General features: G+C 48.4%; 1 protein-coding gene and 1 long non-coding RNA gene across 4 annotated transcripts in view; one reads left to right on the top strand and one right to left on the bottom strand.

Moving 5' to 3' along the window:
• Window positions 1-690: 690 nt before the first annotated feature.
• Window positions 691-27,362, bottom strand: part of NECTIN1 (nectin cell adhesion molecule 1) — a 92,115-nt gene continuing 65,443 nt past the window's right edge. The window contains exons 6-10 of one of the 3 annotated variants that reach the window (XM_061476122.1): window positions 17,475-17,622; window positions 15,666-15,753; window positions 15,086-15,196; window positions 8,027-8,071; window positions 691-2,931 (exon numbers count right to left, since the gene is read on the bottom strand). In XM_061476122.1, coding sequence (XP_061332106.1) covers window positions 2,713-2,931; window positions 8,027-8,071; window positions 15,086-15,196; window positions 15,666-15,753; window positions 17,475-17,622 — 611 coding nt within the window. In that variant the 3' untranslated portion in view covers window positions 691-2,712. Of the gene's footprint in view, window positions 2,932-8,026; window positions 8,072-9,836; window positions 10,022-15,085; window positions 15,197-15,665; window positions 15,754-17,474; window positions 17,623-27,362 lie in introns of all 3 variants that reach the window. The other 2 variants (XM_061476125.1, XM_061476123.1) reach the window with 2 other exon arrangements.
• LOC133281013 (uncharacterized) lies at window positions 4,968-15,030 on the top strand. Its single transcript, XR_009747339.1, has 3 exons — window positions 4,968-5,121; window positions 5,651-5,732; window positions 14,344-15,030. It is a non-coding gene; the product is annotated as an uncharacterized LOC133281013 (long non-coding RNA).

The raw sequence follows: 27,362 nt of genomic DNA, 5'->3' as shown, positions 1-27,362 counted from the left end.
AGGCAAGCCAGTAGGGAAGTGTCTCATGGACTTTTCCTTGCTTTTTCTCCATGGTCAGTGGCACCGGGTTGATTCTAGGATGTCAGAGACCCCTGGATTTTCCAGCACCTCGTCACCTCTCCAAACGGAGTGACCCAAGACATGTTTGTCACACTCCATGTTTCCCCTGCCAAGGTGAGTGTGTTGGTTGTGGTTCCAGTTCAGTTCAGAGCACACCCAATTTCCAGCTCTGTGGTAAACAGAAAGTACCTTAAGGTATGGTGAGAGGAAAACAAGAGAGAGAAATACATTATCTGAATCAAGACACGTAGCACTCGAGTCCATTGCTGTAAGGAAATGACTGGCTGAATTCCCTAGAGACTGGCAGAGGAAATGTGAATCCAAATTACTCTGAAAAGGGTTTCATCGGTCAAGACCAAAAGGATGGTATTGGAAAAGTTGTGTTTAATGCTCGAAGGCTATGTCTGTACAGTGCCCTGATCCTCTGGGAATGAGAGTGCTCCATGCACTAGCACGTATGAAAGCCGCTCTGCCTGTCAGAGGTACTGGCCATTTCATCTTGGCCAAGAAACACATCAGTGCCCTTTCATCCACGCCTCACCCAGGTAGGCAGAGCCAGGTCACCCACCTGATACAACAGCCTCTCAACCCAGCGTAGAACCACGTCCCAGCAGGAAACTACCTGCCATTTCCCACCTCAGAGACAACAACCTTGTCCCTGCGACCAGCTTCCATGCTGTCTCCACAAAGCACAAAGTGGCAACGTGCACCAGGGAAGCAGGGGAAGAGGGAGGGTTGGTTCCCCGAGGGTGTGCTCTATGCCATGCAGGGACCCATGCACGTGGCGTCATCCTCATGCAGTGCTGTATTGCCTAACTGAAGTATGAACATCTCTCTTATATACAGATCTATTTATTAGCCTGCAGGGAATCCCTGAGGTAGTGTGAACACAGATGTGCTTCTCCGTGGAGGAAGAGGGTCAAGCAGGGTGAGTCTTGAGGCTGCTTTAGATGATGGGAACACAGAAAGTGCATAGAACAACTATAGCTGTTTAGATTTAGAGATACAAAAATAACATGGTGCCTCAGTCCATGTGGCACAGCAGGAGCTGGGCTGGAAGCATCCAATGCAGTAGTGATACCTCCTCTTATGGGGAAGGTTTCATCTTCTTGGTAGCTCCCTTCTTATTTGTGCAGGTAGCACTGACACTCTATCGGTGTATGGGCAACAGGATAATGGTGTGGTTCCCAGCTCTCCCTCCCACATGCATTTTGCTCAAACATCTTCATGGTTTCCAGAGTGATATTAAGTGTGCAATGTCTGCAGACTGCCAAATACCCAACCTGAGACAAGGGGAAGTAAATGCCCATTCGCCAAGAAGGCATATCCCTTGTTCAGAACTGTCCCAGCCGTCATCTCTTCTATGCCATACCTGGGTGAAACAGATGAAAGTTATCCTTGAAGCCAAGCTCTCAGACAGGATGTTAATGCCCTTTTCTCCTCTTCTTTGCTTTTATACACATTTAAGTGTGCATCTATATTTATTTTTACTCTAATACAAGTGAACACAAATGTGAGGTGGAGATGAGTTCCATTCTTTAAAACACTTTGTGGTCACAGGAATATACACGTTTGCGTTTATACACTCACACACATTCCAGTATCAAAAGATTTGTAGTCCCAAGAACCAAGATGCTTTAGAAAAAAGTTAAAAGGCCAGATTCTGCTCTTGGCTTTGATCCTTCATTAAGAGCAAGAGGATTACCTGAAATTGTGATTTATTCTTTATATTCTGCCTGAGTTCATTCTGAAATTCCAATCAACAGATGCAAGGAAGAGAGGGGGAAATGCTAGTGGGGGGTCACATTAGGCTTTGAAAAGGAAAATTAGAGAGAATGTTTTCCTTCCTATATTTTTTTTCCCTTTGGGTTTTGGGTTATAAGATGGCTATTTAAAGGATGCTTTCTCCAAATGTGTTGGCTTCAAAATATATCCCCATGCCATCTGGATTTAAAAGAGCCAATCCAAGATATTGGGAGTGGGAGCAGGAGGGAAAAGGGAGAGAAACAAAACCCCTAAACCAAGACCTTGTCTCTATTCTTAGGTCGGTTTTGAGCATCTTTCATTATAAGCATCTTACTATTTGGTTCAGCAATCTTGGCTGTTTAGCTCTTCACAACAGGGATTTCCTATCCCCATTGCCAAGGAGGAAAAAATTTCTGCAAAGGAGGGGGAAAAGCCCTGCTACAGCCTCAGATTTAGCACTGGCTGTGCTGTAAAACTTCACCCAAGCTGAAACAAGGGCTGTGAAGAATCCACACCCAGCTACTCTGGTGCAAACAGTGCAGAGACTGGCACAAGGGAACCTACGGGCATTGAATCAGGTTGGGCACATCCCATCCAACACAGGGCAGCTGTCACCCACACACACACATGCACGCACAGAGCTAGCTTGATGCAGGAGGGCCAGGGTGAGAAAAGGAAGATGCAAGTACTGAATGTGATGTGGGCGATGGCAGAGTGTTCCCTTGAGCATAAGCAAGCCAGGCAGATACTTAACCTAACCATGTCAGTTACAATCGCACCCCAATTTCAAATGCCATAAATGAAACAAGCGATGGCAAAGGAGGGATCTAAAAGGCCTTGGTTGTTGAGCGACTGGCCCAGGAGAAGTGAGAAACATCAGCTTCTTCATTTTGCAGTGTTGATGGTTTAAACATACTGTTCCTTAGGACAGATGTAAGGAGCCCGGGAGCCAGGAGGTGGGCAGCAGAAGGAGATGTCCGGATGATGAGGATAAAGATCTTGTGGAAGATCTGACATAGGGGTGTAAACGTGAGGGATCTTCTCCAGATATCGATCTTCATGTGAGTAGCAGCGGGTCAGGTAATCACTCGCATTCGATACCTCTGAGTGACACTTTCCAAAGTTCTGGAAGCAGAGACAAAAGTCAATGGGTGAGAACTCTGGCATCAGTGGCCATAAAGCACACAACTCCTTCAGTTCCTTGCTGAGACGCGTAGAACAAGAAGGATGGAAAGTTAAACAGTTCTGCTTCCTGCTTCAGAAAAACAGAAACCCAGGTGATAAATCCTCACATTCCAAACTCATCGTCTCCCTTCCTGAAATATCCATCCTGCTGGTGAACATGGATAGATTTTGCACGGTTTGCCCCTTGTCTGTAAATGTACAAACGCCTCTGGACAAAATAAGCACTTGGCCAAGCAAGGACAGTTTCTTTTCAAGCTTCCTAACTCTTTCACAGTTGAGCTTTGAAAAAGCAGTGCTTGTATGCATCATTAATCTGACTCAGGCTCATGTTCTTTTACTTAAAGGGCACATGTATCTGACCAGGGACTTCAGAGGCAAAATATGTGTGTAATGTTTACCTGGTAGACAGGAGTGCATGTGCTAAGCTTTACCCGTGTGAGCAATCCCACTAAAAGCCTTGGGGCCAGTTTTGTAAGTCAAATCAATGCAAAGCGCTCTCAAGACTAAGACTGCTCTGTGGTCCCACGATCTTCCCTCTGATGGAGTGCATTCTTATGGATGCGTTCTTAAATGAAGCCAAATGAAATGAACCCCTCTCGGAGTCCGAAATGCTTTGGTTTCCATTGAGGTAATTTTGCAGAGGCAATACCGAAGAAAGGCTGCTTGTTGAGGTGCAAGTATTGCAGAGACCCTTTTTGTCCATGCAAACAGCAGCACCAGGAGACACAGACCCCTCTGCTCCGCGCCTGTGTAAGCTCAGAGGAGCGCAGAGCCCAGGACTCCGGCTCCCCAGAGGGTGGCAGCAGATGGGAAGGATTCCTCCCTGCTCCCAGACCCTTCACTCCCTTTTGGAGCCCTACGGGATGACCCAAGCAGGAGGGACATCTAGCGAGGACAGCGCTTTCGGTCTTTAAAATCAACCCACATTCAGTTGCTAATCTGTCCTCTAAGAGAGAGCAAATGCATTAGCAATCACCTCTTATGCCAGTGGTTTGGACGGGGGCTGGTTGAAGCAAGTAACTTGCCCTTGAGTCCTTCCTTGTTCCCTTTCAAAGCACCAGAAACAGTCAGTTTAGTGGAAAGGACAAGGATGTGACCCTCAGGAGAAAACGCCTGAAGGAACAGAACAATCTACTCTGCTCGTCTGCTGCCAGCTCCTGGATAAATATTTCACCAGGGTGCTTAAAAAATCTGATAGAAAATGAAGTGTCGACAATAATTTATTGATGGTCCAGCCTGCTCGAAGAGGCTACAAGCGAGTCGGAGGGCTGCACAGCTAGTGCAGCGTCAGGAACAGCCTCACTAAGAGCAATGAAAGCTGCTAAAGGATGGGAGGTTTGTCTAAGCACCAGGAAAACTGCATCAATGCCAAGGCCAAACTGATGTTCATTCCCCTTTCCTTGGCAAAACTCTATATCCCATCGCTTCAGCTGTTAAAAAGTCAGTGATCTTGACCTGGCCACATAACGAAGGACAAAAGGCTCTTGGCCCCTTCTATTTAGAATTGCTGCATGGGTATCTGCAATTTAGGTGGGCCATTCCCACAGCTACCTCCTGAGGGTTTCATCCACTTCTGGCTTTTAAATGCCAAGTGAACACGTGGAGAGGTGCTGTGCAGCATTATAGCTGTTAAACTGGAGGAACCCAAGCCAGGGGACATGAGGAAGCTTCACTAACTCCACCTTAACCTCTACAACCTCTTCCTGCAGCTTTAAGGCACCCTTCCAAGTGGCAGCTAAACTTAAGAGAGGAAGTTCAGGCCTCTACAGAGTCAGATTTACTCTGTACACATACAACCCTGTGGCTAGAAAACTAGGTAGGCCATGGCAACACATACTTAAGCCTGGAGACAGTTATCTTCATACAAATTCTATAGCATTAAGAGGGATTCATACCATAAGGGGAGCAGAGAACAAAGAACAGCTCTTTGTTATTCTTCTGATTGAGCCAGCTGCTAAAAAGGGATAAAGAGAGGTTAACAGGTTCTGGAGAGTGTTGGCTAGCAGAGAGTGGGTAAATGGTTTTTCTATGCTTAATCTACTCTTAAGGAGTCTCAAATGCAACAGAGCTTCTTTCCATGCCTGCAAGGGGGAAAAATTATTAGCCATGCTCTCCTGCATTATTATAGAGGTAAATCATTAACTGATTGCTCAACTACCTGGGTAGAACTAACCTGAAAGGGAAGCTGTCTTAATGATTGAAACTTAGATGTAGCAGGCAAGAAGGGTCTTTTAGGAAGGCGAGCAATCTTTTATCAATTAAATGGTAGGGTGGTTTTATATGATTTTTGAGCATGCAACAGAAAAGTATACAGCTTCATCCTAGTATGTGCACTCAAAATGTCTAATACACAGAAAGGTCTAACAGGAAAGATGAGTTAACGTAAGTTAACTTATAGAATCATAGAATAGTTAGGGTTGGAAAGGACCTAAAGATCACCTAGTTCCAAACCCCCTGCCATAGGCAGGGACACCTCACACTAAATCATATCACCCAAGGCCTCATCCAACCTGGTCTTGAATGCTGCCAGGGATGGAGCACTGGGTATTAGCATCTAACATTGAAAGAAGCAGAAGGGGTCATGAGACACTGTTTCATGGGCTGCCTATTGACAATATACTGTGTTAGTAAAGCATATTTCTTTCTCTTTATCTGTCAGTTAATGTGGGCATGAAACAAGCATCTATGAAGTAGGACTAGAGCAAATAAGCAACGTTTTGTCAGTACTTCAGTTTGGCCAGGTGAGTGTAGGAGCAAGTTCTTTCTTCACTCTGCAGGGGTTGGAGTGTGGCCAGAGCAGGGCAGCTGGAGAACACCAGCATCGGGATCAAAGAAAGAGACTTCCCTGTCTCTTTTCACCTTCCTGCAGCATGTGAAGCCAGGAGCCACATTGCTCCATTTGCTCCCTGATCTCATTTCTAACTGGCAAAAGTGAAGAGAGAGAGACCAGCCTGATGTTTTTTAACATATTTAGCAGCTGGTGCCCTTTGACTTCCCTCCCCATTCCCACTGTGACTTTTCCCAAACCTAATTTTTCTTCAACAAAAGTTTGAAATTAAATTAGGGATAATGAACTAATTAAATCGAACTGGCACATGATTCTGCCACCTTCCCCCACCTGACTTCTCCCACTTGTCTTTGTTTCCAGCGTGATTCCATACCATTCTTCATTATCTGGGTTACATCCTCCCCTCTCAGTTTTATTTTCAAGAGCTTGATTAAAGGGGATGTCAGTAATCTATCCATTTCAGACAGCCTGGTAGATTAGCTTTAAACAGTCTTTATTTGATTGAATTAGCTTTCATTTCTGCCATGACTTACTCTCAACACTTCTCCATCCCCTATATGCCTTTTCTTCTCTATCTCTTTGGTAAAACTAGGTGTGTTACAGACAGCTCTCCCTGTGATCTGACCATATCCTGTACCTTTAATCGTCCCAAAATAACGAGTTCTTGCTGCTCCAAAAGTGAAAAACTCCTTCTTGGGGTCTGGAGGATTCCTCTGCTATAGTTTCAGGAAAACCTGAAGACTCTGGTAACATGTGAGAGCTGGAAAGATACCGCTACAGGGAACTGGGTTTCTGTTATTGCTCAAAAGCTCAAGAGCCAATTAATAACCTCTCATGCAGTTTAAACTTGTCTTTAGTCTTGCAGCACGGCTCACAAACAGAAGTAGGCTGTTTTTCCTCTGCTTGGCCAAACAAGGCAAACACATTGCACATTGATGCACTGATCCGATGTATCAGCTTGTTCCCTGAGTGGGAAAAATCCCTGCAGTGCAAAACTATTCAGACTTTGGGCTGCCACTGTCCCGACCCTCTCCATGAGTTGGTTTTGAATTTTGGGATGGACAGAAAGAAGCAGTTCTGTTGAGTGGCAGCAACTGAAGACAGTTGTCATAGTGTGGACCAGCCTGTGGAAAGGATGTAGGTGTTGGAAGATGGAAAATATAATGGGAACTGAAAATAAGCAGCAGTTAAGTGTGGTGCTGGGATCCTCACATCCTCCTCGAATAATCATTGTCTGGAGTGAAGAATTAACATCAACCTATCGGGGATGAGCAGGAACAAGTAGCCCTGAGCTTGCTTTTAGGAGTGTCCTCCTTTTTGTGAGGACAAAACAGAGAGCAAGTGGGAAGAGAAAATGAAAAGGTGAGTGTGAGGAAGGCTGAAATTCCCACAATATAGGGCAAGGACCTACGATGAGCAATGCACCCACAGACACATGCAGGTGTTACACAGAAAACTTGCTCTTAAAGTTGCATTCCTTCTTACAGCATGCTTTGAACATTCTCTTGCTGTCTACAGTACGTACCTGTTGTGCATTCCTATAGGGTCTTAGACCAACAATAACCTTAAACGTATCCCTCCTTGCTGTTTCTCTCCTGAGTCCTTCTGCCCACCCTTTTGGGGTCAGAGCAGGGCTGTCATCCTCATGTACAAATGGGAAACTAGCAAGGAGCCACCTGAGCTCTTTGCTTTATTTCTCCTGCAAACTGAAAAGGGGGCTCCTGACCCGGGTGTTGCTAGGAGGGAAGTGTATTAACTGGGAATTGAGTCAGGTCTGCTACATTAGGTGGTTAAGACATCATTGGAAAAGCACAAAACCATCTCCCTGCTCTACGGCGTGTCTGAGGAGGGAGGTTTTGTGGCGGTGAGATTACACCTTCAAAGCACCATATGACTGGCTTTATTTTTACTTCAGAGAAAGTGGGAGGATTTCCCACTTTGGATTTGGAGGATTACTGTCCTTTCGCTGACAATAAAATCCCCCACCCCAGGGAGGACAAGGCAGGACCTCCCAAGATGGATTAGGGAGCACTTGTCTAGTGGTCCTCCAGTGCAGTCCAAGAAACTGCTGGGAATTGGAGGTGCTGCTTCCGACCGCATTTTGCTCTGGGCTGGCTTTTCCATCCTCTCCCTGTATGCAAGAGGCTGGTGGTGCTGCTGCCTGGGAGCTGTCAGCACCTGTCTCCAGTGACAAACAGATCCCACAACCAGATGGAGAAAGAAAAACCAAACCAAGTCAGCACTTACTGTCCGCTCTCGCTCGTTACGTCTACGAAGACCTTGATCCTCATTCTGGGAGCAGGGGTGGGTGAGACACCGCAAGAGAGAGAGGTTACCGTTCTGGTCCGGGCCAGGCCTGCTGCAGACACTTACCTAGGAAGGCTTTTGCTACAGCAAGGGAACTACAGGGCTGCTTCCGACACAGGAACACCAGGGACCACAGGGATAAAGGCAGACTGAGCTAACCCACTGCACATCACCTACCCTGGTCTTTGTGCTCCACCTTCACCCACCTCTTAGCATGGATGTTCCTAGCCTGCAAGGAGGCACTAATCAATGTATGTCCAATGGGACACTGTTTTTTTTCCTGCATAGAACTATTCCTCCTCAAGGATACAATTCCCTTGCTCTTTACCAAATCACCTTTCTCCATCCCCAAGCTACTCTGTGCCTCCTATGATCTGCTCTGAGTGACACGGGAGGGATTCGATGAGCTGCAAAGCACCTTATCTCTCCCTTTGCTTTCTTCCTTGTCTCCCTGTCTCTTCACTGAGTGCCCCTGTGTGGCTGTAGCCCCATTAAATCTACAGCCCCTTCCTCCAGTTTAAAAGGGAGTAAAATAAAAGGGAAGGAGCTGCAGTTGCCAAACTCTGCGAATACCCAGGAGCAAGGGAGAGTTATAGGCAAGGAGGGGGCTGCTAATGGAATTTCCTTGGCCAACAGCTGTTGGTATCACCCAGAAAATATCTCCCAGGGGGTGGGAGAGGAAAGAGACCTGCTGGCTTTAATAACCAAGAAGAGGGTATGATTATAGGGGAAGGCAATAAGAAGCGCTGAAGACATTGCAAACACTGTTCCCTTTCAAAGGGTCACTGGTAGCTAGGGATAGTCCAGAACAACCACTTGAAGGTTTAAATGCAAGCTGAGTCCTAATCAGCCCCTGCTGCAAGACCTGAGCTTGATGACACTTAAAGCGGTCAGAAAAGCATAAGAGAAGGGAACAGTGAGGTCTGGGATCCAATTTTGAGAAGAGCTCCAAAGAAAACAATCTTTCTCCCTCTTTCAGACATTGAAATGCACTGTCTGCACCAACCCCGCACAATACAAGCTCTTTTATTTTAACATCCGTGGTTCCTCTCTGTCTGTCTCTTATTCACTGACTCTTTTAGATGTAGGAACCTTTATGTGTTCTCATATCCTCTCACATCCTCTCCCACCTTGTTCTTTCACACATGCACATATGCTCCATCTTATCTATAGTTGCTTCCATTCACACAAAGCTCCTTGTTTTGCTTTTCCTTTCAGTAAGGCCCCTTTCCTTTCTCTCCTCTTGTATTTGACTATCTTGGAAGGCCCTCTTAACATCCCCACAAGGTTTTAGGTTTCTGCACATCCTGGTATTGCTGCTCTGCTTCACACTGTTGAGCCTCATAGAAATCCCTGAGACCAAATCCCACCCCAAGAGCTGTACCCTTCAAACCCACCTCATTGCTCCCTGTGTCTCCAGCCACAGACGGAGCAGACCCCTGCTCTGAAACAAAGCCATTAACCCTTTCCCCTTCCCACGTGCCTTGCCTCACCGTATAAAGCAAAGGAAAACACTGCAGAGCATGCATGGGAAGCAAGACAAGGCAAAGGCATTGCTGTCAGTGCCCCCAGAACAAGGGTACCAAAGGGACCGGCCATTGTGGGCAGCATGCAGGAGGTGGAGGGTGGAGGGAGGAGGATGAGGATGGATTTGATGCATATGAGCCACTCCACAGAAGGGAAGGAGATGCAGGGGGGAGGCACTGACTTCAAAGGGGAGCAGTGAGGAAGGCAGAGTGTGATCATGTACCTGGAGGCCAGAATCTGAGGGGAAAGGGCCTAGAGTGACATGCGCTAGCGTAAGTTGGGCTGGATAGTTGCATACTCGACTAGGTCTCCGCCAGCATGGATGGAGGTCCGAGGACTGGGTGACGAGGCCAGAGCGGAAGTGTCCAGCTCTGCATAGTGGACATCACAGTCCTTGTTGCCAGGGTTCTGGAGAGAAGAGAGCAGCAACGTGGTGGGGACACAAGAGGGAGGAGTCGGGGTTGAAGTGGGGAGGCACGGGAGTGAGAACACAGGAACCATGCAGAAGGTGGGGAGTGAGTGAAGGAGACAGGAGGGGGTGTGTGAAGGGTGGAGGGAGAAAGGAGAAAAGGGTGAGAGGGGGGAGGAAGAAAAAAAAACCCAGTTAAAAAGAGGGAGGTGGGGAGGTGATGAACAGTCAGTCAGGTAAAATCCCAAATCAAAAGGTCCCAATGGCACTGCTCCCTCCACCACTGAGCTGAGTGACACAGCCCAGCTTGGTAGCATCTGCCCCAAGCAGCATCTCGCTGCTCTTGTCCTCCCGTGAGCCTTTCTAGGATCAACGTTTTCCTTAGCTGGGGTGGTTCAGTGAATCCAAACTTTATCTGATATCTGAGCTGTCAGTTTTGACCCAGGAATCTGGGGTTCGTTGCAGCACACCGGATGCAAATGCATTAGTACTGGGGACATGAGTGAAAATCATGAACTTTGGGTGTCAAGAAGGAGATTCCTAGAGGCAGTGGTCAAAGACATGAGTGGGTTTGCAGCGGATGCATTACTATAGGGAAATGACACTGCTATGCAGCATGACATTGTCATTGTAATAATGTCTAATAGGTGCTAAAAGCATCCTTCTTTGCCATGAAAATATTTATGGGTATCCCTTTACTAAGCGGGCTTATCAGCAAGAAGTGCATGAATGGAATATTATCCAATTTGAGCAGGACTGATCAGACATCTTTCATACCTTACAAATAGTAATGGTTGGAGAACCCTGAAAGGCAGAATGCCCTGGAAACTTCACTGCTTAATGGGGAAAATTAGTCACCAGGAGGAGCCCTGGTGTCAGTATTGAAGGTGGGAGGGGATACACTGGCTACTTGCCCTATGGAGTTTCTTTAATGCTGGCTTTTGGGCCTGGTTTCTTCTTCCAGCCTTAGCCAAGTGTCTGCTAAGCCTCTCTGAGAAGAGTTGTCTCTTCCAAATGAAATCACTTCCCAGTTTCTCCCTCCATTCTCCAAAATGGCTGCATCACTTGGCAATTATGCAAAAGGTGTTTAATTTGAAAATGGTTCTCTTCTCTTTGTTTGGAAGCATCCTCAGCCACATACCAGCTGTGGCAGAGCCATTCTCGGAAGTTTATAGCCCTATAATGAGCTGTTTCAGTGCCTGTTGCTGGAAGGGGTTACTCAGTCAGTGATTCTCTCTGCTGTGCTCTTCTGTGACAGGGTTTGGTTCCACAGGGATGAGGGGAAAGGGGAGCACTGCTGCAGTGGTATTTCCAGTATCCAGTTCCCCTGTGGTGCTCAGCAAGGCTGCATGCTGGAGGACCACAAGGCTTGAGGTCCTCCCTATGTCCCAGCATTGGGGAGGTGACCAGACAGCAGTGCCGAGCTGTTGGTGCAAAAGCTGTGTGTCCTATGGCCTTTCTGCTTCGTGTCTATGGATGTTTGAAAAAGCAAGTGATGCCAACTCCATTCTTAAACCTAAACCTATGCCCTGTAGAACTTTCCCCATGACCTTTGTATCTCAGTACCTCTTCTAGTCCCAGAGAAAGGCAGACTAAGTCTTTACCTCCTACATTTGTATCCTGTCTGCTTTGCCTCACTTCTCTCCTAAATAGTGCTTCTTTCCTACTGGGGGTGTTTTCTCCATGGACATCCCCTGCTTTCTGCCACTCTTAGGCTTGCTCCTGCTCTGTGCTGCTTGTTTGGAGCAGAAATTATTACAATATCAATAATGTGACTTGTATACAAGGCCTAGCACCGCCACATGCAAGTGCTCTGTGTAAATCACCAGCATCGGCACCCTGGTAATTGCCCTGTAAACCGAAAGGACTTATTTTGCTGTCTATAGCAATGGAACTTTCCTTTCTACCTGTGCAAATGGGTATCGCTGACATGGACACCAATCATACTTCTGCTCCTACATGCAAGTGTGCTTCCACCTCTCTTGCTCATGCTCCCTCTCACACGCATACCCACAGGATCTACGTGACACACAGGCACACAGCACACTTGTACACACGCACGTGTTACTCTGTGCACTGACACACATGGGTACCAGCACTCTGGCATGCATGGCCTTTGTAGCTGTTACCTGAAACACGCACTTGCCTTTCCATCCCATTCACTCCTGCTTAGATATCCTTGCATACATCACAGCTTTCACCCTACAAGAGCTCAGAGACAAATGCTGCAAGCAACCCCATCGCCCTTGTGCTATCCTACACTATGTTTGTGTATTTCTGTGCTGTTAGCCTCATGCTGTTTCCTACAGTTTGCAACACACATATTCACTTACAGCCTCTGACACGGGGCCCATCCCTGCTCCCTTGTGCAGGTATCTTGTCCCTGCAGACTTGCCCCAGCCTGTCCCCTTCACCTGCTCCCCTGCCAGCGTGCATCTGCACACATCCACATGTACCTGCACACCCTCTTTGTGCATTCCTCCTCCACTTGCCTTCGTATCTCCTGGCACCTCTGCCATTTCCCCTGCCCTCGCTCTTTGCCACCTCTAATCACTTTCTGACTCCCATTCTAGTGCTGTGAAATAGTCAACCCCAGGCAGTGGCTTTCATGCCGCCTTGTGATGAATCTGGTTTATCCCAAATTACGAGGTTTTGCACAATTCGTTGAAAGCTGAATGCACCCGCCCCATTTTCCTGCAGAATCCATTCCCTTCAACTCTCATCTTCTTCACTACCCTCCCAAGCCAAATCTCCTGATGAAGTACATGCAGAACAAGAATAGCCTGCCTTTCTTTTGTGCCTTCCCCTCTAAAGGATCCCAGAACCTCCTATATAGCAGAGCAGCTGCCTACATCTGCATCTGAAAACAGTGGGAGAGGGGCTGTATCAAAGTGAGGTTGGCAGAGAACCAGTGAAGCTGAAGGAAATGTGCTTCCCTCCTCATCCTCCAGCTGACCCAGCTCTCAGGCAAAAAGGAATGTGCAGGTCTAGCTTGCATTGATCAGCCCCTTAGCATGCTGGTGGAGTGTGACTACTGGGATTGAACCAGGCGTGCTGGTATTGGTTTTGGTAACCATCACTATCCCTGGAGGTTTCCATGCAAGTGCTATCCCAGACAGACGCTCCTCAGCATCCCCTCTGCAGGGAAGAGAATGTGTGTGACAGGAACAAGAAGCCTTTGCCATGCTTTAGGGGTGATGCCTGCGAGTGGTCCTGCAGAGGGGAGGGCAAGCGCTGGCTCCTTGCACATGGGCAACGTGATGCACACCTGGTGCTGGCTGTGGCAGCGCGTACTGCCTGTGTTATCTGGGCAGAATCCAGCAAAACCAGCACTCTTTGGCAGCAAACCCACACCCTCCTTCCCCTTGCCAGTCACGAACCTGAATAGCCTGCTGTCTGCCCAAAGGATGCAGTGATTTAGCAAGAAATGGGAGCGAGCCTCATCTTGTTCCTGCGGCGAGAAGCCAAAGCGTGGTGTGTGGACGCGATGGGGGAGCCTGATGCCACTCGGAGGGACTGCCAGCCAAGCTGACCAGGGGACAGGTCCAATGCACAGCTGTGCTAGTCTTGTGCCAAGAGCGGGCAGAGCGGTGGTTGAGTCACCCAGACACCACATCCCTACTGCACAGGGAGCTCCTTCATGGGCCAAATGAAACGAGGGCTCCACAGTCCATCACCTCTTGGCTAAAGCCACGGGTAAGGAGCAGCGAGTGCCAAGCATGGGGCAGAGAAATGCATCTTCTCAGACCAGAATTGAGAGCAGCAAACTCTGTTCCCATGGTTACAGAGCAGCTACCCATCAGGCCCCATCTCACATCACTAACTCTGCCACTTAATTAACTGACTGCTCGTTATTTCCTGAAATGAGCTCCTCCATCCTCCTGCTTGCCTGAATTTTGGCTCTCAGATGCTCCCCACAAAGCCGTCCATCTCAGTCTAGCATCCTGTACCTCATTTAAAGCTCAGCTACCACTCAGCAAGGATTAGAAAGAGCTAGAGACAAGCCCCGGGACTGAGGGAGGACTCCAAAGGGAAGCTTTTCTTTAGGGACATCAGTCAGGTTCAGCTAGAGTGAAGTAAATAGGATCACATCAACACGGCTCAGTACGGAGCTGTACCTTTGTATTTCCAGTACCCTCAGGATCTGCCTTGCTGCAGACCTCTTCTAGCTAAAGGTCACTGGGCCCTGTCCTTCTATTACCTGCACAGGAATATGCATTAAAGGGTCACACCAGGATGAACTGGAGGGAGGGTTTATAATTAGTTAGGTTCATAAAATATTACTCCGCTATGGGCTGATATTTATACTTGATATTCTCAGGCAAATGGATTCACGTTGCTGAGACTGAGAAGCACCGCTCTTGGTGTGGAGCACTGTGAATCAGCCCTCCTGGAGGAAGAATTTGAGAGAGACCTGCAGCATCAACATGGGGACCCCATGTCTCCCATGAAGGATGAGGGGAGCAGCCCCATGCCATGGAATGAGGGAGGGAAAGGATATAGTCCAAGGTCTTGGAGGAGGAAGGTTTTATGTTTTCTCCTCGGGGAGGACTCTCACTCTGCCTGTCTTCTGCTTCCCTTGACTTTGCCCTTTGAATCTACTATTTCCTCCTTCAGCATCAGTCATTGAAAACCAGCCTTTCCTGCATGGCTGCTAGTATCCCTCTGCTGCTGCTGCCTCACATTAGCATCTCCCTCTCTGGGGCTGAGCAAATCCACACAAAGGGGGTTTAAAGAGCTGGTTGTCAGTTGAGAGCCAAACACGGGCATGCTCAGCCCCGTGGATAATTACAGGGTATTTTATAGAGGATTGACCCATAAGGCGCAGCTCTAGGACCTATAGAAACCAACAGCAAAGGGGGCAAGTGCTGAATTAGCATCAGTGGTATTTGAGAGGTGGGCTCAGATCGGAGTGTGGAGGTTGCCTTGCTCCAGGAGAGGATACTCCTATATTGGGAAGGCTGTTTGTTCACACCCGTGGGTGGTGGGGCTCTTTTGCTGTTTAGGGTGAAAGGCAGTGAGGATGGGGCCAGGCAGCACTATTAGCTCCCTGATCTCCTTACCAGTTTGTCAGTGTAGGGAGAGGGCTCGGTGGCTGCCATGTCGTAGTATGGAGTCTGCAGAGGGAGTTTCTGGATTTCCTCCTCGTGTTTCATGTTGTCTAAGTGAACAACCTATAACAGACGAGAGAGAAGAGGGATGAGAAGAGCAAGTACTGTTCTTCTGTCACAGCTCAGGGCCACATCTGCACCACCACCAGGTATCACCATGGAAGGCAGTGCATCTTACCTTCTCCCTTCCTCCAACCATATGATTTGCCTCCCATTCTCTTTCTTTCATTCCCATACCCCTCACTACCACCCATGACATTCAGAATGGTGGGCATGCTCGGAAGTGCTCTCATCTGAACACCACCTCATTTAAAACTCAATCCCCACCAAAGTAAGCAGGATCCCAATTATAGCTTTCAGATAGTGCCAAACTTTGGGAGTTCCGGGCAGACAAGTCCTCACTTTCTGACCCTCAAACTTAGGCCATGGGCGATTTTCCTCTTGCAAACCCAGTGTTCCCACTGCGGACACTGCTTGAAGTCGGTTTTCCTTGCCAGAGGAAGGAGCTTGCAGCTGGGTTAGGGAGCCATACCTGGATGTCTTCTGCAGTCAGGTGGCTTTTCATCTCCTGTTTCCTCTTTGGTGGAGGGGCAGGTTTGTGGGATGGAGGCAAGTCGATTCTGCAGGTAAAGAAGTGATTAGAGAGGAAAGGGGTCTGCTTGCTTTGGTGTACGTGACAAGCCGCATCCTGCATGCGCCAAAGAGTGGGTTGTGTTTGGCACCAAACTGCCAATATAACCATATACATTATTCTCTGTAACCCCTCTGTGCCCTCCTTCTCACCCCAATTAGAAGTGTTAATAGAAATCAGCATTCTGTTCCTAACTCCAAGCAAATCCCCATGTCGGATTGCAGATCCTGAGCTGCAGCTGGGGTACCTGTCTCCCAGCACTGCTTTGGGATGGCTCCAAACCATCCCATGGGAGGAGGCTCATTCAATGTATAGCTGTAGGGTACCAGGAAGTGTCTGGCAGCGTCTGCAAATCAACAGGGTAATGTCACCCCCAGTTCCGGAGCTTGCCTGCACTGGCAACCCCTGTCACAGGCTTCCCAGTAGGGCTTTGAGTCTTCCTTGTAGACGTGCTATGCCACGCAGGCGGATTCATCCCTGACCCCAGTCAGGGGATCAACTTTTGCCCCAGAGCATAAGGATTGGCAGCCATTATAATCCCAGCCTAGAGACTGCCTCTGCGCATTCTGATCACATGCATGGATGTGCCTAATCCCTTTACAAAACTTATTAAACCCGATCCGCTAATTGGCTGCCTCCCCCTCCCTTCTCTCTGTACAATCTTCACCACATCTTCTGACAGAGATGGGTGACTTTCCTTGGCAACCCAATGGATTCTAGCTTGGGATCGGAGCGTAGGGGTGAGTGGGAAGGTAAAATGGGTCCCCAAGGCTCTGCAAAGCATTGACATGATGGCTTTAAAGGAAAGAAATGCTGTTACCTTTTGGAGCCTTTGGAGCAGACGGCAATAGAGGCAGCACCTCTGCAGACTAGGGCACCATTGTGTTTCTATTCTCAGCTAAAGTGGCTCTTCACTGTGCCTGTGTGGAGGGCCATTGTGGGAAGTGGATTGTCTGAATGCATCTCTAGCTTAGCGCTGATGCTGTTGATGCAATTTCACCTTGTGGTGCTGTAGTTTTGTTTGTGTGCCTTTCTGTTCCTCCTCCTGCTTTCCCTGTTCTCTTCCCCCCCCCCCCCCCATCTCCACTTATCCTCCAATGCCCTCTCTCAAACGGGACTAAATGGAGCACAAAATGTGGCCAAGATGTATCAACAATGAGGATGGGTGTTGTGGAACATAAAAGCAACTTCTGGCCTTTGGGCTTTCTGTGCCTCCCCGATGAAGTGGGGAGGAAGGGAGTGGGTGCTCTTGTGAAAAGGCAGTTACAAGATAGAGCTTTTCAGGAAGAGGCCAGGATAAACAGTTCTGAAGAGGGCTCTGTTCCTGCTGCATAGCCTGAAGTCCACACCACCGAATTCCCTGCCTGGGATCAGTGCTGCACAGCCTAGGGCAGAGCAAAGCAAGTACCTGTCAAAGAGGAGCCCCCGGGGCATCCCCTTGCCCTGCCCTTGTATTGCCAGAGTTCAGGTCTTCAGGCTGGCACCGCATGAACAAAGCTGGAACGTGGAGCGCCTGTGACTGGATTCCTTGGGATATCCAAGGTGCTCAGGCTCTATCAGAGACCCCTCTCTGAGTCAAAGGAGTGAGCCAGGGGGTGGCAGACAGGAAAGCCAGTTTGCTGACCAGCTTTTCTCTGTGCAGGTAGTGAAGGACCTGCGGTGCTCTCTGTAGCCCCATCCATCCTCTACTTCAAGCACGGGGCTACTTACAGGTCGTTGTCTGTTTCAGTGCGGTCCTTTTGTTGCCTCCTGTAGACAATAATTACGGTGACAGCCACGCCAATGATGAGGACTGCTGCGATGACACCTCCCACGATCCCAATAATGCCTCCTGGGGCACCCTGAGGTAGTGGCTTATCTGCAACACACAGGGAAGCACAGGAAAGAGGGTCAGGGTACCAGACAACACAAGGGTAAGGCGCTAAGAGCAAAGGTCATGCTGAAACGTAGTTTTCAGAGCTCAAAAGGCACAGAACTCTGTAGCTGCAATTGCAGACCATGTGTTTCCAAGTGCTAACCGCTTCCTTATCCATTCTGCAATTCCCCCTTGAATTAGGTGGTTATTCCTGGGCCTGCTGTTCTGCTTTTGTTCTGTCCTCAAAGAAAGAAGGGCTTAGGGACTAAAGGTGCTTCCAAGATGACCCCCCATATGGTGCAGTGGGACTCATATGGACGTGCTGCTTGAGATAATAGTATCAATAACTATCTTGAAAGCCTTCTGCAGGGCCTTATCACAGTGTCTTCAGTGAAGTCCTGGCACTGCTGAAATGAAGGAGAGCTTTGCTATTAAAGTAGACCTTAGAAGACCTGAGGACCGAAGCTCAGTTTATCAATGTGGAGTAGAGCTATGTACACCCCTAAACCATCCCAGAAAGAAGTCCTGCATGGAGGATTGAGGGGCGAGGGGATGATGTATCACGTCCTGCATTTCATTTCCTCTTTGCCTCATGGCCAGAGAGCTCGGTGACTTGGGCCAGCTCCTCAGTGGCTAACATGGACCTCATTCAAAGGAAATCTATCCCATGGGCCTGACGGGAAAGCGCTTTGAAACATACGATAAAAGGATTTAATTTGCTCTACCTTCCAACCTAATTAAACTTGAAAACTAGCTAATTGGTACTTTGTACTTACAGCTCCGGCAGTGATGAAAGAAGGAGATAATTGGAATGGAGGAAGAAGGAGGAGGAGGAGAAGGAAAAGGAATTCAGGGGAGGGGAGCGAGACAGAGATGAGGGAGCAAGGTGTTTCATAGAACTTGTCTGTCACGTCTAATTCTCGTACTTAATGCCCTGGCTGCTGTTAGAGGCTGAATACTGGACTATACTGACCTCGTTCTGCAGCAGTTGGCTTTGGGTATCATAGTGGTAGCCTGTATCTCCACTAAACCCAAGGTCTCAAAATTAGGCACATCTTACACTTGTGCATGGTTATAAAACATCCGTACACATTCCCAAATCACACAGGACAACTTACACAGGCCATTTCAGGGTGAAAATCTGCCATGCACTCCCACCTCATATCCATGGATTCATCGCTTGCTTAGCTTGAAGGCTGGGCTCCCTGAAATCACTTACACCAGGTGCAATTGCAGAGCCGTGCTGCTAAGAGCCTGTTCCCACATCTCACCTCTTCACCTTTCAGATTCACTCCTGTCATCCAGAAGTGAACTGAGATGCTTAAACCTTTCCCAGGGAAAAACCCTTCTCTGGTCAATACTGACAAATTGCACAGCAGAGAACTGGCATGTTTACTGCATCGGTACAAAACACTCGAACTCCCAGCACCATGCTGAGAGCATTTTCCCTGGGAAGTGTCTTGACACAGATCCCTCACACCCCTTTCCATGCAAACCTGGTTTTCTCTTGCCTCCATCAGTCAGCATCCCACACCTTCCCTGTTCATTAATTAAGAGCTTAGAGCTGTGTGTCTTCAAGTGATGCTGTAGTCATCAGCATGTGAGGCTCCGCTCCCCACCATCCTCAGCAGTGGCAGTCACTTTGCTTTCTCTTCCTTTCTCCATAAGCCACATTATCTTGTAAATCATATTTCTGCCTTGAGACAGCTCACTTACAGCCATGCTCAGGCTGACGTGTTGCAATCCAAACCCCAGGGACAGCGACGGTAAAGAATCTTCCAGTCACTTTGGCTGGGGCATTTCCATGATGAATTGGCCTCTAATGGCTCTCTGGATGGCAGGTAGTGAGCAGAGAACATCAGCCTCCTGCTACAGCTGTAAATCAGCAGTGTGTATATGTGTGTGGGGGAAAGGGATGGAAGGAAGAAGAGGGAAAAGGAAGTAAATAAAGCCAAAATGAACCTCCAGGAACTTGAACAGGGCTGTGCACTAGTGGAAAAGGGCTAGGAAAACCTAAAGAGGGGAAAATGCAGCCATCAGTTTGCAGAAGAGAAATAGAGGGCACTGGGTAAAGAAAGTAAGGGGATGAGGAGAGGGAAAGGACAAAGGAGCACTGTGAATGCTTTGGGGTGTCTAACACCTTGTCCTTCTTGCCAAGCCAAGGTATGAACATTCTGGTGTAGGTACCCATTACAGCTGCCTCAGATGGGGCTGTGTTGCTTCCACAGAATGGCAAATACCAAACAATGACACAGTCCTACAGCAACAAGCCCTGCCCTACACGTGCAGGTCTCTTTCCTGAGGACAGGCTGAGCCCACCTGCAGAAGTGGTGGTGACATCTCCACAGGAATCCAGCTAGGAAGCTGTGAAAGGCAATGGGATCATTGCTGTCAATAGGAGGAAACACTGAGAGATGAGGGAGATAAATGAGAGATCATGAAAGTGCAGAGGAGGGGAAAAGAAATGGAAAAGGTAGAGAGAGACCTTCCTTTCTGCTGGCTCTCCCCTCTCTCCCCCCTTTTTGCTTTGGGTTTTTTTCCTGTTTTAAACCTTCTTCCATCAGCATCCCTACCTATTTCCTCAACCTCCCCTTCCTGGGGAAGAGCTATGGCTAGCATAGCACCTGCAACCCAGCCTATGCCCTTCCTTCCTCTGTGGACACTGCCTCCTTAACAGGCAAAGCCAGAGGCACCAACAGGGCTTGTCTGGAGGGCAAGGGGGCTGCAAGAAAGGATGCTGTAAGTGAAGCAGGAGGACGCGAGGAAAGCCTCAGGAGAAGCTAAGAATGGGGAGATGAGGATTCAGTTACACTGACAGGGCTTTCGTGCAGCCCTGGGAAGGTGTTTGCAAGGCTTGCGAATCAGGATCAGAATAAATTGGCAGGGCAGCTCAGGGGCCTCCAGACTGGAGTGGGAAAAGGCTTTGGCAATTAAGAATGCAAAACCCCTTGCTCTGTGTCACGCTCGGATAATTTAAACTCTCCAAAAAGTTAGTGAGAAGCAGTTGGCAGTGAGCTTGGTACCAGAGAGCCCAAAGGGGTTGAATGAAGAGCTCAGCCTTATCTGGATGCCTAAGGGCTGCTGGGAACTTCTCACTCCTGCTGGAAACTGAATTAATTCACAGTGTTACAATTAAGGAGAAAAGAAGGACACTCCACCCCCAGTCTCTTTCAGAGCAGTTTCCTTCGTTACTTTGTTCTCCCATGGCTATTCTGGAGATAGAAGACAGAGGAAAGGAAGAAAAGCGGTTATCTATCCGTAAAGCATCCTGCCCACTCACCCAATGGGGTGTTTGTGCGTGTGTCCGGGTTTCCAAAAGCAACTGGTAACAGACGAAGACCTTCCTACCAGCTAGGTCAATTAAAACACGGTGTGAGGTGCTGATACTGCAATTCCTCACTCCCCGTGCTCAGTTAAATCACACCCAGAAGTTCAGTGCTGTCTGTTGTTCCCATTTCCCAAACAAGTGAAGAATGTCCACTAGACAAGAATGTCCATCCTGGAGAGATGCATTGGCCACAATCACAGCACTTAACTGAGGCATAGCTTCATAGCTGTGGAAAAAGCCTCGTCCAAACAGCCACAGGGCTCTGTCTGTATGGACAGAGCCGTGGCTCACATTTACTGCACGCAGCCATGGTAGTGTTTCAAAGCACAGAGACAAAGGGACAGAGCTGTCCACACGTGCTATGCCCATGGGGTGAAATAGTGCAGCTGCAGAGCGCAGTAGTAAATAATAATAGAGGAACAATGAAAGCTCTGGAGAACCAGCTTGCAGGAGAGCAAGAGAGATGTTCCCAAAGGGAACGTGAAGTGAGGCAAAGATGGATAAACTGGAAAGCTTCCAGAGGAGGGTATTCCAGAGCGGAGGAAATGACTCAGTTGCTCTTGGTGGAGGGTGATGTGAAGGACTTTCTAAAAGGGAAAGGAAAGAAGAGACAGAGGAGGGTCTGTCACTCTTTTGAAAGTAAGGTGCCTTTCCTTACAGCTACTTGTATGGCTGGGACATTTGCATCATGAAGCAGCCTGGCTGTTGCTGGGATCAAAGCATGCGAGCGGGATACATTACATCCCCACCAAGGGCCTGTGCCTGTATGGGATTGACTTTATGTAAAGCTGGGATTGGCCAGACAGTTCTGTGCTTGCTGCAGTTTGGGTTTCACACCTTTAATGTCTTCTTTCTATCCTGTCTGCCATGTAGTCAGCTGCCCCAGGGAGAGCCTAAGCCCCATCTAATTGCTGATGCACTAACCTGCATCTCCCAGGTAAATCTGGAAGCCGAGTCAGTCTCCGGGCCCAGCTCACTGCAGCTCTTTGAGCTCTGTGGTTTATTTGAGCACCACTTTCCTCAAACAGAGCTGCACACTCTTCTTTGCCTCCTCCTAACTTCAACCTGATCCCTCAATGCTTCGCAGAAAACCAGCATGACAACATACACCTCTTCTGATAGGACATTTGCTCAAAGATCTGCCTGCATCTGTAACCAATTGCAAAGCAGGGTTCCCTTTCTGTTTATCACCTCCCCACACAAAACAAATCCCCATCTATTTCAAGGCTGGCTGGCCAAGGCACTCAGCAACGCGCTGCCTCGCTCGCAGACAAGTTGCAAATCAATAGGAAGGAATCGTGATCCTTTTCTTTATGCTGGCAGCTTTGAAGCTCTTCTCACTGCCAGCCTTGCTGGAGTTAATGTTACCTCGGTACTCAACTGCATCCCTGTTCACAGGCATATACGGCTTGCAGATATAAAGCAGCCTGTCCTGGTACAATGCCAGCTCAAAGTAAGCCTGTCTGTGACCTGGATTGTCACCCTGCTCCAGTGGAAAGGGGTTAGCACTTGCTGGACTCTTTCTGCTGCTAAACCTTTGAGCAAGACTCTGAGATCAGATGATGCATATTTATAATACACCCCACCTGACACATTCCAGGGAGCCTGAGACACGGCAAGTTCACAGAGCTAAATTAAACTGAGTTGAAAAGCTTGGCAGAACAAATACATCCCCAGTTTGGTTTAAAAGACAAGAGCGGGATTGGCTGACGTGAGGCACGCTCCAACAGCATACACATCCCCAGGCACAAGCCGGTTCAGAGCCTCGTGATGCTTTGTGTTTGTAAAGGGTTAATGGAATGCTGTTCTCAGGGGAGCGGAGATGTGAGCTGGTAGAGCTGATGGGCCAAAGGGTAAGATGAACAGCAGGGCTTGCGAGTCACTGGAGGTTTAAAGGGATCTGAAGTATGAGGGAGGAGAGGTGGCGTAGGTTTCTCTGGGGGCAGTTCCCTTCGCTGTGTATGTTAAGTGAATCCCTGGCAGGGACAGCTAAGCATCCAGAGGATAAAAGGGATTAAGACGGAAAAGATGCTGTACACCATTAGCGTGAGGTTAAAGTTCCATCCAACCCCCACCCAGCAGCAGCATTTCCTTCACCCATCCGAGCTGGGTCCCGAATCTCCATGCCCTTTCCTTTTGTCCTGGCCTTAAATGGAGTGGAGAAGGGGACCACGACATCTCAGTGTTCATCCAGAACCAGCTCTGCTATCAAGTGTTGTTCATCTGCTGACATACGCCGAGAGAGGAAGAAGGGGAGTTAGAAAGACGGGCAAGAGGAGTGATTTGGTTAGCAAGGGTGGTTGGCAGGGTTTTCTGAGCAGGAGGAGTGCCTGGGCTTCACTTGGCAGGAGCAGCCCTCCCCATCCCTGCCTCCCAGAGACTCCTCCAGCTACAAAAAGAGCTCAGGACTGATCTTGCTAACAACGTGCTTCTGGTTCTTCAGTGTCCCCAGGGGCAGTTAAACAACAAATGCTCCTGACTTCTCTCTGTGTTGTCCTTCCTCTCCCTCCCACAAACGGGAATCCCTCACAACTGCCAAGCCCTCTATGAGTGACCTGATACATCCCCCCTCTAATTCCGCTCTCTTGAAGTTATGGGTATTCTCTGGGTCCCAAGTGCATTCGAAGCATGGGTATCCCACTGCCGAGGTACTAATAGCAGCATCCTTTTAAGATCCCTGCCCACTTTGCTTTCCCCTGTAATTTTTACCAGCCCAACTTAAAGACTTTGCAAACCACTTTGCCCGTCTCTGATGAGGTTTTGGGAGAGTTTGGCAGTGTGGTGTGTGGATCCAGCCCTCCCTGGGGTGCCTGCTTTGAAGAGCATGCCCAACTGCAAGTGGACACATGGATCTGCTTGATATTAGTAGAGATTTCACACACATTCCAGCAAAGACAATTGCTTTGCCATTCACCAAGGGTGGAGGCATCTCGGCTCTCTCCAGTTAATGACCAGCTTTCCCCCTTTCCTCTCCTGCAGGAGAAGCAGCAGAGTCATCCTTGGTTAAGTAGCATCTGGTTAAGTAGCTGCTGGCTGCAGAAGCATGTCTGGAATGTGGCTTTAACCCCTGGTGACCTTCCCTTGCAGTGCTTCCCAGTGGCCATGAAAGAGGCTGGGGTTTGGATAGCAGCAACAGGAGCAGTGTGTTAACCCCATGGGATCCAGCAGAGAGGAGGACTTGACCCTTGCAGCTGCCCTGCAGACACCTCTTACTGAGTTGGTTTTCCTTCCACTCCTGGAGCAAAGGTGTTAAGCAGCACCTGGACACATGGTTTGGGAGCTTAGGAATGAGGGCCTGTTATCTGTGTGAAAGGACAGAGCTTGGCAAGGACATCACTGTGCAACAGAAAAGCCAGATGCTGAGGGTGAGGCAGCAAGCAGCCATTTGCAGCAGTGTCCACCCTTAGAAACTGAGCTCTGTTTGTGCACATCCCTGTGCTTTCCACTCAGCCAAACAATGTCTGCATTAGGTCTAGACTGTAGGCTGTCCCTGTCTCTTCATGCCACTCAGTGGCTCTAGCAGAGAGTCTCTAACCCATCTATCCAAATCTCTGCCCTCTCTTCATCCTGCTTGTCCATCTCCACAAATCTCCCTGCCTTCCCAGAACCGGGGGCTTCCCAGCTCAATGCAGCAATATGGAGAGTGCCCAAACCTGTTTTGGAGGAGAAGATGGGCCCTGGAGAAGATGGAAAATGTTATCTGACATTTCTTCTGCCTCCCAGCCCTTAATTTTAGTTCTGCTTCATTTCCTTGCAACTCAGCAGAGTAATGAACAATCAAATCCCTTTAGCAGTTTGTTTCTTCTGCTGTACAGTTTCAAGGAGGTGATGACACTTTAAATTGCCTCTCCTGGAGGAGGAAGGGGCCAGATCCTGAACCCCATTACACTGTAGTGTGTCTCTCTTGATCTAAGCAGGCCGCCCAGGGCACAGAGTGGTCCCAAATCCATGTTTGGTCAGAGATGCAGCCTTGCTCCCTTGATGAGTCCATTAAGGTCATGCTATTACAAGCAGCCACCAGATGAATTGTGTCAGATAGAAGGTACAGGCACTGCAGCTCAGACTCTCATCATTTGCGTTAATAGAGTTAATTTGCTCAACAATCTCCAGCAGCACTCCTGGGTATGTCTCACTCTGCTTGGCCACATGCCCTGGGTCCTATTTGTCTCCTGTTGCCTCCTGGATGCTTACAGCACAGGGCAGCTGTATCTTGGATGTTCCCAAAGGATGAGATCAGTTCCCTGTTTGCGTCTGTGCAGAGAGAGGTGCAGACACAGGGTATGTGCTGCAGGGCAAGGAGGAACTGCTCTGCTTCTGTGTCATCTGGCCAAAAGGGCATGAACAGTTGTGCGAATGGAAAGGTGGACAGGGCTACAGTTCTCTTACTTCCCCTGGTTAACTGCTGCCTCCTCTCCTGCTCCTCACATGCATCCTCCTGACCAGTGGTGCTGAGGGTGAGATCTGCTTCTCCCAAGCCAGGGCTGTAACTGTGCCTGCGCTGATTTAGCAATAACATCCCCAGCTACCTCTATTCAATCCTGCTCCAGAAGAGAGACAATGGGGCAGAAAACAACTCAGACGTGATGCTTCTGACCCTTCTCCTGTTTTCTCCCTTCTGTTAATAGGAAACTCCTAACACACCTTCCCTCCTAACTTCTCAAATGTCTACAGGACAGTCCCTGCGTTAGCGTGGAATTTAAATCAATATTTAGCCATGTAGACTTAATTCAGCTGGGAACTTCTTAGCTGGCACATAGGGAGCTTCCCTCATGTCCAATATACATCAAATGCAAAAGCTGGAAAGAGAGCGATCAGTCAGAATGCAAGAGAAGCTGTGAAGGACAGGCGATGGATACAAAAGCGAGGGTTACCCTGGGGAACACAACAAGAACAAACAAAATCTCTGCAGTGCTCTATAGTCACTTTACCAGATGGATATGGTCAAGAGGGCAGTAATGATCCAGAAAAAGGCAGGAGATTTGAATAACTATTCATGATCTCTCTCTGGAGACCAACAGCCATTTGTTTGTTGCTTCTAAGATGACAAAACAATTGCCGCATGTTTGAGGATGACAAGAGCAAGGAGCTTGCTGGACACCATCTCCTTGGATACTCCACTTAGTATAAGCAAACAGATAGGTTGAAAGTCTTAGCTGAGGAGATCCCTAACTGAGTCCTGTTAGGTTTTAGTGTACATTAAAACAGTTGAATTCTAGGAGGTTAAATCCTAGCAGGCTGGAAGAGGACACAGAGAATGTCTTGAATTGCTGGCATCCAAGGAAAAAAGCTAACACAGGTTCCAGTTAATAAAGAATTAATAAAAGGCAGGCATAGAATCAATGCCAATCTACCTGGTTCATGGGAAATAGCTCTTGTCAGTCAAACACAATGTCATCTTTTGCCTCCTAAACCAGTCATCTCATCAACGTAAGCGCAGAGGTGGAATGGAAGATAGATTAAGACTGGCTAGCTGACAGGTCTCGGAAGGAGTTGTCAAGAGGAAATCACTGTCAGCGGGCACATTTCCACATAGTCTGCAAGGAGGGGTGGTGGTTCTGATGCCACTCGATGCTTTCATAAGGCTGGTGGAAATAATGACCACCTCAGTGCCTTAGCAATCCCTGGAGGAGACAGAGGTTGGTGGATTTGTACAGAAGACCATTAATACACCCAGGACATTGTAATTCAGCCACTGCAACGCGCTGGGAAGAGGACCGAGAAGGGAAGAATGCAGAAGATGCTGGAGTATAGCTTTACAGTAAGTGTATTGAAACTGGACCTTAAGCGATGCTTAAGAAAGAAACCAGTGCCAACCTGCAGCAGAGAAACAGGGGAACAAGCAAGAGCTGAACACGGAATCTCAGAGGCTGCCAGCACCTATCAGTCACAAGGTGATGCTGTAAACCGCAGACAAACCTTCCCCATCTCTGCACTTCTTTCTCCCCACCCTAATCCTCTGCTGTGTGTCAGCCTTTTTGGCTCAGCAGTCAGTGACCCCCTCTCCGACGCAGGAAATGTTATTGGCTTCGAGGAAAGAGCATCCTAGGGAGGGGAGAAGGGTCTCAAAGGCTCTGTGGATGGTGCAGAGCTCCCTACACGCATCCCTCCGTGCAGGGACCGGCTTCACACATCCTCCTCTTCAGCTCCCCCTATTCTGTTGCTCAGGTAACACTTTCAAGGCAGGTCCTCCAAGGAAATTTTTAGGTCAGTTATAATTGGGAAACCTCGTGTGGAGCTATAAAACATCAGTTAATATGCTGGAACTATCTAGTTAAATGCCAATTATAAAACCCCATAAGCTCCTCAACTCAAATATATTAATAACATAATTAGACATTCATTGCTTATGCAAATTAAAAGTTAAGTTAATCGGACATCAAGGAAACCCCGGGAAGTGACCATTTAAGTAACTAAT

Source organism: Pezoporus flaviventris, unplaced genomic scaffold (assembly GCF_033815535.1).
Source record: "Pezoporus flaviventris isolate CSIRO_AGI_PZ_B2104156 unplaced genomic scaffold, CSIRO_AGI_Pfla_v1 ptg000093l, whole genome shotgun sequence".
NCBI classification, from domain to species: Eukaryota; Metazoa; Chordata; class Aves; order Psittaciformes; family Psittacidae; genus Pezoporus; species Pezoporus flaviventris.
The sequence above is the reverse complement of the archived record's forward strand: the minus strand, read 5'-3'. Positions and strand labels throughout refer to the sequence as shown.